This window comes from Mandrillus leucophaeus, unplaced genomic scaffold (assembly GCF_000951045.1).
Source record: "Mandrillus leucophaeus isolate KB7577 unplaced genomic scaffold, Mleu.le_1.0 Scaffold20, whole genome shotgun sequence".
Lineage (NCBI taxonomy): Eukaryota > Metazoa > Chordata > Mammalia > Primates > Cercopithecidae > Mandrillus > Mandrillus leucophaeus.
In genome coordinates this window covers 4,772,751-4,787,346 of record NW_012102032.1, presented here as the reverse complement: position 1 = coordinate 4,787,346, position 14,596 = coordinate 4,772,751, and the positions used below count along the sequence as shown (strand labels likewise).

The 14,596-nt window shown below is 46.4% G+C and overlaps 1 protein-coding gene across 4 annotated transcripts in view; it reads left to right on the top strand.

Moving 5' to 3' along the window:
• Positions 1-14,596, top strand: part of MSI2 (musashi RNA-binding protein 2) — a 436,274-nt gene that overhangs the window by 143,596 nt on the left and 278,082 nt on the right. For all 4 annotated transcript variants that reach the window (XM_011979225.1, XM_011979224.1, XM_011979226.1 and 1 more), the window contains one exon: positions 2,633-2,725. In XM_011979225.1, the coding sequence (XP_011834615.1) occupies positions 2,633-2,725 (93 nt within the window). The remainder of the gene's footprint in view (positions 1-2,632; positions 2,726-14,596) is intronic.

Here is a 14,596-nt window from a genome sequence, read left to right as displayed (position 1 = left end):
ACTTGGCTGGGGTAAGGGCAAAAAAGGAATGAAAAATCTACAATTAAACTGTTGGGAATCTTTGCCCATCTAAAAGCACGTAGAGATGCAGGAAAGTGTTTTTGAAATTATAGTGGAAGACATTAGGGCAGTAAGAGATGCCCTTTCAAAGGCACATTTTTGTGTAATGTGTCTTTTCGCTGCGTGTTTAGTTCTGAGCTTGACAGATGAATCTAGGAACTGACTTTGGATTCAGTTACAGTGGCCATTTATTTAGCGACTACACAGTGCCCTGCTAGACACTTGGGCGTATGTTACTGAATTTACTCCTAACAGGAACCTTGTATGGTAGGCTAATCATTATATCTTCGTTTTATAGTGGATTACATTCCACATTCTATTAGAATGTAAGCTCCAGCACCTCGCACTTAATGTATCTGTTGAATGAATACATTAGGAAAGTTAGCTTAGTAAAATTTGGTGATTCATGAGCGTAGGGAGAGATTTATATCTGGAAAGGGCTTGATGGAATTTTGCCATTGAAGTGACCTTGATTTACCAGGGAGACTTAAGGAATGGGTGAGAAGGGAGATGGACAATCATGAGTGAGCATAAGAGGCCTATCAGGTCATGAGAGGTACTTGGAGCTCAGTGCTGTGCACAGTGGTAGGATCTTCATAGAGTTTTTCACATGCACTATCTCATCTAATCCCTCATTCATCTGAAAAGAGGTGAAAAAACAGTCAATCCCAGCTTTAAAAACATGAGCAAGCCACTGCTTCATTCTAATAGGTAGGAGGAAGTAGGGAGTAGGTGGTATACTGAGTTGTTAGAACAACGTCCTCTATGGAAGGTCCATGACAAGGATATTTAAGTTTGGAGTCAACCAGCAGGCTGTGGTGGCCTGTGTCTTCTGTGGGAGCTACTAAGCTAAAGCAAGAGCTCCCTGAAGCCTGCCAGCCTCTCTACATCATGGCTATGATGCTCACGGATTCATTGGAATTGGGCATTAGGTGGGACCTTGGAGCCCTGGCCCAGCATCTCATGCTGCAGAAAACTCATACCTAGGAGGAAGCGAGTCCTGCCCAGGGTCACACCCAGAGTTAGACCCAGGAGCTGAATTTCCAATACCCTACAGCACAGTCTGCCAGTAACCACTGTGCCCCCTGGTGTCACTCACCTCAGGCTCCTGTTGAGGTGGGTTGGTTCACTCATTCACTCAGCGGATGTGCCAGGAGCCTCCATGATGACTGACCCAGGCAGTCATGGCTCCTGTGCTTCAGCATCCTACATCACATCGAGTTGCAGTAGACACAGATGATATTGTGTGTTGATTATATGCCAACAAACTGGTCAGACCCTCACCCATCAAATTCTACAATTTTGTATTGTGACCATAAAACTAAAATGGCACATAGCCTACACTCAGTCTTTAGAACGAAATTTATTTTCTTGATTTGGGTTCCTGCGTGTAAGATTTTGTCTTCCCACTCTGAACAGTTAATGTCATTCTCCTTTTTTTTTTTTATTGTGACAGTAAAAATAAAATGGCACATAGCCTAAACTCAATCTTTAGAAAGAAAGAAATTTATTTTCTTGATTTTTGGCTCCTATATGTAAGATTTTGGTTCCCACTCTGAGCAGTTCATGTCATTGAGCTTCCTACTCCTTTGGCTTTGAAGCTGGTGGTATTCGGAAATGTGGCCACATTTTTTTCACACGTGCATCCACACAACACTCAGTGTTGGCTTCTATGTGCCTGATGCTGTGCCTGGCCTGGTGGAGGATTTGTAGAGGAGTCAAGAGCTTATTGTCTGGAGGAGGAAGTAACTTCACACAAGGTGGAGAGCAGTGAGTGCTAAGACAGGGATATAGAGGCACTGTTAGGAGGTTTCAGAAAAGGGTGGACTAGCTCCTGGCTGGAATGATAAATAACTATTTTGAGTTTTGGAGAAATGTGCTGGATCCTGGAGGAAGGTTACAATTTGCCGTAGTTGGATTTAGGAGTGGAGAGGCACCCCAAGGAGAAGGACCTGCAGGAACAAAGGTGTAGGGATCTGGGGATTAGCTGGGCTTGACTGGGTGCAGGGTGAATCAGGGTGAATCACAGGAAATCAAGAGGAGGAATCCTGGACAGAGCTTGCAGGGTGGTCCTCAGGCTGCGAGGTCAGCGTCTGTGTTGCTTGCAGACGTATACCAGCACCTAACTCAAACAGCTCAGCGTAGACAGTCTGCGCGTAGTTTTGAATCATGTGCATTTCTTATTGACAGGTTTTGTGGATAGTTTCTGGGCAGCAGTTTTTATGCATGTAGGTCTGTTTTATTCACGTCTCTTAGCTTTAAAATAGCTTGACGTGATTTTTCTCTTTTTGCTAGTCCATCAGAATGAAGTTGTGTGTTGTGGCCAATGAGGTTCTGAAGTCTCTGTGTCTGTATGAAACTCAGACTTTTAGGTTGCCATCTGAATGCCTGAGATATGCAGAGTGACTGTCTCTAGCATCCATAGACATCTAAACGCCCGCGTCGTGCAGCTTGAATATATCTAAAATTGCCTTCCTAGAGAAATGTGGAAAGCGGTTTCTTTCAGCAGCCTCTTGAGCACTGCTTTAGATAACCTGGTTAACCCATGCCTTTCTCTTGTCATTTCTTGCAGATGGTCACAAGAACAAAGAAAATATTTGTAGGCGGGTTATCTGCGAACACAGTAGTGGAAGATGTAAAGCAATATTTCGAGCAGTTTGGCAAGGTAAGCGCTGGATGGGGTTGGATGGCAGATGCCAGAAGTAGTCTCATCAGTCCTAAGAAGAGGCTGCCGTGGCCCCCGCCCCTGCTACAGCTGTGTCCTCAAGAACCTTGTCCTTGAACCTGGCCATCATGATTTAAGTGAAATTCAGCAGAAGCTGAGGTGGAAGGGTCTGGCTTGCATTTGGTGTGATGTCCCACGTGCTGGCAGGAGCAGACAGAGTGGCCTTTTAGAGCAGTTTTGCTGGCGTTTGCTGCCACGTGGGGCCTGGGCTGGGAGCTGGTGGTAACAATGGCTGGGGAGGGATGTGGGGCTGTGACTTGCAGGGCAGGAGCTCCCACAGAAGCTGCTAGAGGCCAGCAGGTTGGTGCTGGGCTTCTCCCTTCTGTGCCTGTTTGGAAAATGCATTGAGAGCTGAGACTCCCTGGGGCCCTTTGCAGCTGAACCCTCCCCTGTCAAATGCCCAAGGAGACTCAGAAAAGATGCGAGGCCTGTACCTGTCAGCATTCTCTGACTTGAATGTCTGTGGAGACAGCAGTAAAATTATCCCCTGGGTTCTGCTTCTGGAACAGACTGGGACCAACCCAAGAGCCCCCAGCAGCCAGGAAACGGAGTGTGAGAAGGTGTATGTATGGTAGAGAGAGTCAGACAGACAGATAGGACATGTCACCATGGGTGATGTGTTTAATTTGGCCTCTTTCTAGTGAGTGAAGGGAGATGGTGCCTTGAGAGTGGGTTCTTGCTGAGGATGACACATTCCTTAGACGGCCCTGTTGCCTTAGTAGGGCTGACCCTTGTTGGCTTTTGTGTATACCACCCTCCTCTGGCTCCTGTGGAAACGGCAGGTTCAAGGAGGCTGCGTCCTGCATCTTTGAGTAATTGTGGACATTGCGTGGGAGCCCAGGTCTGGAACAGTTCCCTCCTGCACAGGTCTGGGTCTTCCCTGCTGCAGGGCTGATGTGGGAGAGAGCTGCTGAGGCGTCCTGAGAAGACATGGTGCCCTTGCTAAGCTCCGTCACTTGTTCCTCCCACGATGACTGTCGTGTTTGCCGTGGGTACAAAGGCACAGCCGCCTACTGGCCAGGCTGAAGGTTCTGTGCTGTTGGTTTGCCCAGGGTGATGGGCAGCTATGACCCTGTCCCCAGGTGTGACCTTTGTGAACTACTCTCTGGGATGAGGGCCATGACCTTTATTCAGCCTCGACATGGAGATGTTCTTGTCTCTGGTATTAATTTCTGCCTGGATAAGAGATCGTGCAACAAAGAGAAAGCCAGCTTCCTCCAGCCCAGCCTTGCATTCTGAGTGACTCTGAGCTGCCCTTCCAGGTTGGTTTTGAAAAGGCCTCCCCCATGGCCCTTTCTGGTATTGTCCGCTGGGGATGGATTCCTTCTGGCTGGGTCTAAAGAATAGCCAAGTGTGTTGATGACTGTGTACGTTACAGCACTTCTCTCTTCCAGACTGATTTAAAGCAGTAAGGGGGATTTGTCCATCACCCAGCCCCACCCTGCCTAGGGAGAGGGATTGGAAATAATTAAACGAGACAGGTCCGGCTTGCATAATGGAAAGCTCTGGAGGATGAGCCCTGTTTGGTATCTTTGTGCTTTTAAAACAAGTCCAGGGGTAGTGTTTGCAAACTTGAAGTGGGATTTCTTTTTCGAGCCATAACCTGCCTTGGAATCTCATGGGCCTATTTGTGTCAGGAAAGTCGGTGCTGCCCAGATGGGCTTTTAGAGTATTCCAAACAGGCTTCTACTTGCCAACACATAGCACATCTCTGCATGTCCCCAACCCTTGGTTTCTTTCTCTCTCTCTCTTTCTTCCTTTCTCTATTTCTGTTTCTCTCTCTGTTGTTTTTCATTAACACTTGTCATTGTGACCCAGTATGCCTGCAGTAAGATATACTGCAAGCTTTGGCCATGCCCACAGTGGCCACCATTGCTGCCCTTAGAACAGTTGTCCTTTTGTCTGAGAAGCAGTCACAAACCATCTTCCCTGGCATGGCACTCGCCGGGTCTGAAGCTGCCCAGTTAATTTTGCAGTAATGTTTGTGGACTGTGGCGGGATGTGCAGACTTATCAAGTGTTTTATTAAAAGACTAAGGAGGCTTTTGAATGTGTCAAAGTCATAATGCTCTTCAATGCTCATATTTTAGTAGCTTTTTTTCTCATGCATAGGCTCTGTGCATTATTTGTGTCTGTCTTCAGAATAGCTTATTTCTCATTTGGCTGGTGGCTGGTGTTACTGTATGTGTCCCCTTGGGCAGGACTCACCACCTCTCAGGATTCTGGCGTAACGTATTTGAATCCAGAATGATCAAAGTCAGGGAGACTCTGCTGCTGGGCCTTGGGAGCAGTACAGTGAGTAAATCCAGTGGTTGTGAAAGGAGGTAACAAGTAAATTGACAGACTGCGTCTCCCCTTTGGTACTTTATATTCTCGTTGCAGGAAACAGAATGAATATGTGCGCGCGCACACACACTTGCTTGAAGTATATTCACACACATGTGCACACCCCTGGGGACACACATTTCTAACTGTGTGAAATTGTTTCGGACTATCTTTAACCGACTGCAATTTAATGAGATGTAATTTTATTATTTATAGTGAGTGCAAAGTGTGGGATACTAGGCCAGGCCATTTATTCACATTATCTCATTTAATTTTTCTCTGGGGGGCTGATAGTGGTATTCCCCATGTTGCAGACTGTTAAGTGGGGTCTTGGTGGGATTGTCTCTTGGACTCAGGGTCACAGCCCTCCAGGAGGTAGAGCTGGGTGTGGACTCCCCCTCCAGGCTTGTCTGATAACAGCATCTGAACTCTCCGCCCTGTTCCCACTGCTGATCAGTCCCCAAGATGGACTGAGGGTGGGCAGGAGGCAAAGGACAGGAAGATATTGTGCCCTTCAGTGTGCCCCGGAGTGCTGGGGACCTGGACATTCATCACCTCTTTTTACCTGTGCAACAGATACTGGTATCATCCAGTCCATTTGGTGAAGGTAGATAGTCAGGGCCAGGAGGCTAAGTGTCAGCAGAGGTCACCCAGGTAAGACAGTGTAAGAGCCAGAATTTACACCCTACTTCCTTTTCCTCCAAGTCTAGAACTTTCCTTTCACAGCCTCCATGCAAGGTGTACCACTCTCTCTTTAGGTCTCCTTGCCGTCATTCCTCTCTCCTCTCCCCATGCCACCGTGCCCAAGGTGGCAGCTGCTCCAACTGTTTATTTCAGGTGGCAATCAAGATGGGTAAGACTGTTATCAAGGGGCTGAGCTAAGGGAGTTTAAATATGTCATTACTGTAAGTGGAGTGGGTACAGAATGACACACCGGGAGCTTTAAATAACTTAAATTGGAGGCTTGTAAAGTCTTTTGTGTTTTTCTTCCACCTTCCTCCCAGAAAATTCACCCCCCTTCCCCCAGGTTAGAGACATCGTTACTTGTTTATATTTAAGATGAGGTCACGAAGCTGGCGTAAGGACTCTGCCAACTGAGGTTAACAGCTAACACGTTGGCAGAATCCACACGTCACCATGAGCTACCCAGGGGTGAGGATGGCCACTCCCACCCCTGGGTAGATGTTCCGGTGTTGTCTGTCCTTGGAGAAGGGTAAGGCAGCAGATACTCCAGGGCTTCATGCTGGGTCTGACAGTGGACTGACTTCCCTGGGACAGCTTGACACGTTGTTCCTTTGCTGGCCTCAGTTTCTCTTCTCAGGAAAGGGGTTGGAAAACATAAAAAGGGCCAGATAGTAAATATTTGCAGCTTTGCAATCTATGTAGTCCTTGTTGCAGCTACTCACTTCTGCTCTTGTAGGATGAAAGCAGCCATCGCCAGCAGGTAAACAGATGCATGTAGCTGTGTGCCAATAAAACTTTATTTACAAAAACAGGTGATGAACCAGATTTGGTCTGTGGACCATAGTTTGCTGACCCCTGGACTGAATGATTCCTAAGGTTAATTTTAAGCTTGAAAAGTCAGTAATGTAGTAAAGTATTCAAACATTAATGAGATGGATAGATTATAATCTAAGGTATCTATAGGCTATAACCAAAATAATTCATTGTCAGTAGTAATAAGCATGGTATATAATCAGCAGTCTAAACCATGTTAGAGTTTATTTTGGGACTTCATGACGCAGGGACTGTGAAGGGATTCTTTATTTGGAAAAAGCCACTATTTATAAACTGGAACTTCATCCTATGAGTAAGAGCCAGAAAAACTGTTATAGTATTTCCATCTCCGTATTTCACCGGCTAGATGTAATTAATGAAACTGAATTTTTGAGGTCCAGGTTTTACTATGAAGATCCTTTTACTGTGTGCTGTTTCTGAATGGGAGTTACTGGTGCTAAGCTTTCTAATGCATTTTACAATGTGCTTCTCAAGGATGTCAAGTGAGATGGTTGGCAAATCTATTATGTAGGTGATGAGGCTGATGTTGAGAAAGGTGAGGAAGTTCTCCAAGATCACACAGCCCATGCTGAGGAAAGCCTGGATAGTCACTTGTTTGTGTACAACCTACCCCTCACCCCTTTTTACTGTGTATAAGCCCCACCTCCCACTTTACCACCAAGCAGCCTCTTTCTCAGAAGGAGCCGGTTTTGTTCATTTGTCAAAAACGGCAATATACAGTAATTTGTTTTACTGCCCTGGGTTTCTTAGTGGACGTTATCTGTGTTCCTGATTTCATACACACAGGAATGATGTATATAGGCCATTCCAAAAAATGGCAGGTAAATGATGCTCCAGATATGCCCGTGCAGACCCTGACGACGAGGCGGCCTGTTCTGCACTGTTCTCCCGGCAGAGCCACCCGGAAGAGCCCAGCCTGGTAATTAAAATGCACTGGATCAAAGACACTCCACATACACGGGCTTCCTCCTTCTCCCCTTCAGGCCCCTCCTTCAAGTACCGGTTTCTTAAATTCTCACTTATAGGATTTCGGAGATCAAAAAGAGGCCTTTAAACTTAATGAATTCTCGGCTTCGTCCCGGATGGAGCGGTTCCGCACCTTTCAGCTGTTCCCGGCAATGATAGAGCAGCTCAGTGCCGAGCTCGCTAGGTAATTCTCACTTTCTAGAACTCCTGTGAAAGCAAAGCAGCCCGCATTTGGAGGCTTCCAATTATACTTCACATGGTGAACTGTGTAATTAGTTTGGAAGACTTATGCTTAGTCATTGGTTTATCCTAATCGGCTTTGGCTTTCCCCAACAACAAAGTGAGCTTATTTTGCTAAGCTGAAACGACTCTGCACCCTTTGTTCCTGCCTTTTATTGTGCCATTCCTTTCATTCTGTGTTACTGCCAAAGTTCTGTTTCATTAGGCCTACAAGTCATTTCCAATTCAGTGGGCTGCTACAATCCGGCCTTTATCACGGGCTGCTCTGGTTCCCATGTCCCTTCTGGGCCAGTGCCCGAGTTTGTGGTTTGACATGAGGGCTTTAACCCCTTCCTGTGCCAGCCCCTCACTGTGGTGGCCGGGAGGAAAAGGCCTTCCAGGAACCAGCGTAGAAAGTTAACAGCTCTTGAGGTCTTGTCAAAGTGGGAGATCCCTGTGGACACCAGGTTAAAGGATCCTTGGAGCCCTTTGCGTCGGATTGGGGCCGTGTGGGGGCCCATAAAAGTTAACTTGAGCTCTGGAGAGTGGTGCGTGAAAGCTTTTTGGGGGAAGAAAAAAGAAAACAGGAGTGAATTGGTGTTTTAATGTAATGAGACCTTCCCGTTTATCCGGCCAGTGTGGGCGATCGTCGGAGAGTGCGGACCGAGAAGTGCTGAGTGCCTGTGACCTCCCAGCTCCAGGGTTTTCTGTGCAGGTGCGAAGCTGCATTCATGGCCCCCACGCAGATGCCCCTTTTGATACTGTATGTGTGAGGAGAGTCATACCTGGTATGTGTGAGGAGAGTCATACCTGGAATAAAAATCTCATAAAGCCCTTTGAAGTTTAAAAGGCATGAGATCTGTGAGAAGATAAATATGCCTGAGAGTGGACTGTGATCCTCAGATAGTGTTTTCTTGCTTTAAATGTGTGTCGTAGATAAACAGAGCTCTGTGCCGTGTGGTTCTCTCAGAGGAGGCCTGGAAAACAAAAGTCTTATGTGTCCTTTGTGGACATCTGAGCTCCCGTGAGGCTTCGTCCTCTGAAGTGGTTTGTGCAGGTGGGTTGCCCGGGGAGGGGTCTGCCTCCCGGGCCTCACCCCGTCCTCTGGAGCCTGGGTGTTGCTCTTCAGACCTTCTTCAACGACAGTTGTAGGCTGGACCAGGAAGGACCATGTGCTCTCTCTTCCCCGGGCTGAAGGCTACTTTTGTGTTTAAATTTTCTTCCTCTAATGGCCCAGAACAAAGCCAACACTGTCCCCATGTTTTATTAATTTTCTGCCTGGTTTGTGTCAGCTTCTCCCTCTAGAAGTGTGTCATAAGGGGAGGGGACTTTATTTGCCCCTTGACCCCTGGCCAGGCTGCTCAGTGGGAAACAGCACAGTGAGTAGACAGGAGAATCCTGCTTCATCTGCCTCCTCCACCTTCTAGGCCAGGTGGCAGAGGCAAACAAGCCTTACCCATGAGTAATATGATCCCGGGGGTTTGCAGGTAAACCCTTCTGCTAAACAGCTTTGTGTTTTCCTGGTAAACTTTTCCTCCGTAGACTGATTTCTGCTGAAGCCAGTGGAGGTTATCGAGTTCTAAAGATTGAGCACCCTAACGTCACTTCTCTTAAATTTTCGTATTTTTGCTTCAAAAAGGAGATCCTGAAATAGATAGTGGGTTTCTAGGAAAACTTCCCATTTCCCTCTTAGTATATAAAATATAGCCAGCTGTTGTTAGGCAAAGGTATCAGACATTATTATTGCTCTGTTAACAGTGTTTTAATATATACAAATAGAAAAATGGGATGCCTTCTGGGTAGCAAGCTGGGAAAACTTTGAGATTATGCTAATCAAATGCCACGTGCATTTGCATAGTAGGTAGAGGAACAAGGCTCAATAGAAGAACAAGGCTCAGACTTCAGCTTTGCTGTTTGACCGCATTTCCTGGTATGATTTAGCTGTATTTACTTTTTCTGCTGGGGCAAGGAGAGGAGAGTCAGCGGTCGGGGAGCCCTTGGGCACAAAGGAGTTAATGAGCCCTGGGTGGGTAGGGGCGGGGGCGGGTATGAAGTCCTTCCACCAGCTCACCTTCCCAGAGTCCTCCTGGGCCCTCTGAAGACGTCACTTACAATGGAGTTGTTAGCATGAGAAAATAAAGCCTTTTTCTCCCTAGATGTAGTTCAGTGGGAACTGAAAGTGTACCAGAAATCATGGTTCAAGCTTGTGCCAGTGGGTGCAAGGGGTGGTTCTTATGGAAGAGAAAGCGCAGTTCATTTAGACTTGGCATTGAAATCGAACTCTGTTGTTCGGTGGAGTGAACATTGATATGGAGATTCCCGCCCGCCCCCCACCATCAGTAGGATACCCCCTTACACAGGTCCTGTATGCTTTTCTTTTTCTTCCATTTTCCTTCTTTATTTTCTTCTTTTGTCCTCTTAGAAATAGTCTCTCCGTAGACCGGCCGGATTTGTCGAGTTACCACCCTCTAAATTTTTACAGCTCCGTATATTCAGACTTGGTATTTGTGAATTAGCTAAAAGTGGGCTGCCAATCTGTACTTTATTTACATTCGAAGCCATATTAGTGAGAGCCCCAGAAAAAAATGTTAATATGCAGGAAGAGGCGGAAGGGTTGAGTTTCTGACTGTTGCTAACCTCACCACTGCCTTTAAAACCAATCATGAGGCACACGGATGATATTTAATAGCTTTTAGCTGATTATTTTTCTTCTCCTCCTCTTTCTTTTCTATCCAAGTTGACCTGGGTGTACTTGAGCGGAAATGAAGTCATCCAAATGCTGAATTAGAATAATCACAGGTCTCTAAGAATGAAATGGAAGCAGAGATTAAATGGCGGAGGAAAAGCTGGCATTAATAAGGACCAGGAAAACTTTGCATAAAATAAATAGGAGATGGAATAGATTGAATTTGTGTATGCTGCTTCCATTTCTTCCTCCACTTTGTGTTGTCTTCCTAAGTTGAGTTACTGGCAAAGTGGGATTTGATTTGCTGCAAGGCCACATACCTTCTGCAGCCTAGGTGATGGGCCTTTCTTCTTTGTGGGACGTTTGTGTGACCATTGATGTTTCCAGGAAGGAAGAATCTGATGGAGGGGCTGTTACCATGAAAGGTTGATGATTACTTGGTGCAAGTAGTGAGTGGGAGACAGATGAAAGAGAGTCAGGGACGGGCGCGGTGGCTCATGCCTGTAATCCCAGCACTTTGGGAGGCCGAGGCGGGCAAATCACGAGGTCAGGAGTTTGAGACCAGCCTGGCCAACAGGCTGAAACCCCGTCTCTACTAAAAATACAAAAAATTAGCTGAGCATAGTAGTGGGCGCCTGTCATCCCAGCTACTCGGGAGGCTGAGGCAAAAGAATCTCTCAAACCGAGGAGGCAGACATTGCAGTGAGCCAAGATCGTGCCACTGCACTCCAGCCCGGGTGACAGTGTGAGACTCTGTCTCAAAAAAAAAAAAGAAAGGAAAAAGAACGGGGAGGATGGGAGCCAGAGCACAAGCCAACTCAGTATTATGATGATTCCTCCTTGTAGAGAGAAGACCTGGGCAGGATGCAGGTAGGGTGACTGGTTGCCTGGGTTTGCCTGTGACTAAAGGGGTTTCCAGAAACTTGGGCCTTGCAAACTAGAATGAAGTGGTGGTCACCTTCAAGCAGAGTTTGGAGAAGTGAAGACACTTGGCCTGACACTCTGAAAGGATCAACACCTTCCTTGCCCACCTCCAAGGAGATTTAAATACTCCTTCCTGTGTGCTCCAGAACACTAACTTCATACCTGTTTACATTCGGCCTTCTTGATTTAATCCAGCTACTGGGACAACAGCCAGCATCGGGCCTTGTGTGAGCACAGGCCGGCCAGTGTTAGATGAGCAAGTAGCCGCTGAAGGCAGGTCAGACAGACCCACAGTCTGTCTGTCGGTGCACCCCTCTGGGCTTCTATTTGGGGATTATTTCTGTGTCTCTTGAAAAAAAAAATTCTGCCCCAATGTAGTGAAAAGTGAGCTTCTTGTAGTAAAAGAGCAAAATAAGGATTTAATTAAATAGAAAAAAAAAAAAGAAAGAAACCCCAACAGAGTGGTTTGTTTACAGGAAGTCGTTTTTAGGTGGTCTGTTATAGAAGATGTAATTTGTGAAAGTAGATTAGTTGTAAATTAGAGATTTTGGGTTGTCGAGGTCGCTAACCGTCTTTTATAATTGGCAGCAGAGGTACATATTTTCAGATTTGCTTATGGAGTGTTAGTATTGAAAAAACAATTTTAGGTGTTTTTCACTTAAGCAACAGTAAGTGAGAGTATGGAATGATCAGAGACGGGCTTCCTGATCTTATTCTCAGCTTTCTCATGGAATGACAAGGGTATGGAAAGCAACAGGGAGATGAAATGCTGGAGTAGTTTGCAGGGGAGCTTGCAGATTCTCTGATAGGGAAACAGTGTTTTGTTTTGTTTTGTTTTGTTTTTTTAATTTTACTTATTTATTTAGAGACAGGGTCTACTATGGTTGCCCAGCCTGGAGTGCAGCAGCGCGATTTCGGCTCACTGTAGCCTCAGCCTCTGGGGCTCAGGTGATTCCCCAACCTCAGCCTCCCAAGTAGCTAGGACTACAGGCACGCACCACCATGCCTGGCTAATTTTTTTGTATTTTTAGTAGAGACAGGGTTTCACCATGTTGCCGAGGCTGGTCTCGAACTCCTGGACTCAAGTGATCCTCCTGCCTCAGCCTCACAGGCGTGAGCCACCGCACTCGGCTGATTTTTATTCTTTAATAAGAGCACCCCATTTCTTTTATCAACAGACTTGTTTTCTTAGCAAAAAGGGAGGACGTATTGATGTCAGTGCTTTCCATTCCAGCTTAGTTGGCATTTGTGTTCAGATTTAGGGACTCCTGTTTGCCTGAACTGTTCGTATATCTTTGACCTTGTAATTGTCCCAACAGCCCTGTGAGGTAGGATAATTATCCTTTTTTAAAGTTAGGTAAGGAAGACTAGGAGAGCATAAATTACATGTAAGACCCCTCAGTCAGACAGCAGTGGGGCCCAGGGTTCAAATCTAGACTTTCTGGGTGAGTATTCTGGGTTTGTTGTTAAGCTGTTTATCCTGAGGTGATCTCCTTTGGGGTGGCCCTGACCAGTTGTTTGTAGTGCTGTAGAATTACTGTGGTATGGCAGGGCGCGATGGCTCACACCTGTAATCCCAGCACTTTGGGAGGCTGAGGTGGGTGGATCGTGAGGTTAGGAGTTCGAGACCAGCCTGGCCAACACGGTGAAACCCTGTCTCTAACTAAAAATACAAAAATTAGCAGGGCGTGTTGGCGGGCGCCTGTAATCCCAGTTACTCAGAAGGCTGAAGCAGGAGAATTGCTTGAACCTGGGAGGCGGAGGTTGCAGTGGGCCAAGATTGCACCACTGCACACCAGCCTGGGCGACAGAGCAAGACTCCGTCTGGTGGTGGGACGGGGGGGAAGAATTACTAGTACATCTTTGAGGCAGGTCACTCTGACTTTATGGTTGGTTGGTTGGTTGTTGTTTTTTTTTTTTTATTGGAGTCTTTCTCTGTCACCCAGGCTAGAGTACAGTGGCGCGACCTCGGCTCGCTGCGACCTCGGCTCGCTGCAACCTCCGCTTCCCAGGTTCAAGCAATTCTCCTGCCTCAGCCTCCCATGTAGCTGAGAATACAGGCGTGCACCACCATGCCCGAATAATTTTTGTATTTTTAGTAGAGACGGGGTTTTGCCATGTTAGCCAGGCTGGTCTCAAACTCCTGGCCTCACGTGATCTGCTCACCTCAGCCACCCAAAGTGCTGGGATTACAGGCGTGAGCCACTGCGCCTGGCCAGTTTGTCTCAAAGATTTTATATTAGAACAAATATTATGGTACAGAATGCAATATTTGCATAATTCTTTTTTGAAACACTGTGATACTTCCAGACACTTCAGGATAGCTTCGGGCTGCATTAGTTTCTGTTCATTCTGGGCTGTCCCTTAATGTACTTGGCCTTTAGGAGGAGTACATGGGTGGAAAGTTGAGAATCTCTTTGTTTACTGCTTAGCATAGGGGCTGGCAAACTTTCTGCAAAAGGCCAGATAATAACTATTTTTAGTTTTGTGGCCTAGATGGTCTCCTAGAACCATTCAGTTCTGCCATGCTATCACAATGACAGCCAAAGACAATATGAAAATGAATGGTCGTGGCTATATTCCAGTAAAACTTTATTTACAAAAATCAGGAGGCTGCCGGTTTTGGCCCTCAGGCTGTATGGTTTTCATACCCCTCTGGCTGAGCATATTGCCTGCTAATAAGAGTGTAGGTTGTTTACACTCAGTCTGTCTGGTATTAGACCCAGCTTATCTGTTTACTAGTTTGGTAACCTTAGGCAGGTCATTTAACTTCTTCCCACCTCACTTTCTTTATCTGTAAAATGGGGATAATGATGGTCCTTAACCCACAGGGTTGTCATGAGGATTAAACGAGCTAATACACATATAGTTGTTAGCATCCTGCTAAGAAACAAAGTGAGCACTTAACCTTAGAAACATGAGCTGGTGTTGTTATTTTAGACGTTGAAGACTCAGGTCCTCTGACACTCTGGAGTTTCCACTCTAGTCCTGTCTAGCCGTAGGCTTGCTAGTGCAACAGCCTTTATACACACACACATACTCTCTCTCTCGTCATCTTTTCCATCTGTTCTGTGGGGGAGCTTACCGCTCAATTCTTCTACCCACCCTGGCGATGATGCAAACTGAAAAGCCTTTCCTGCATCTTCTCAGCATAAAGACGACGATTCAGTTTTG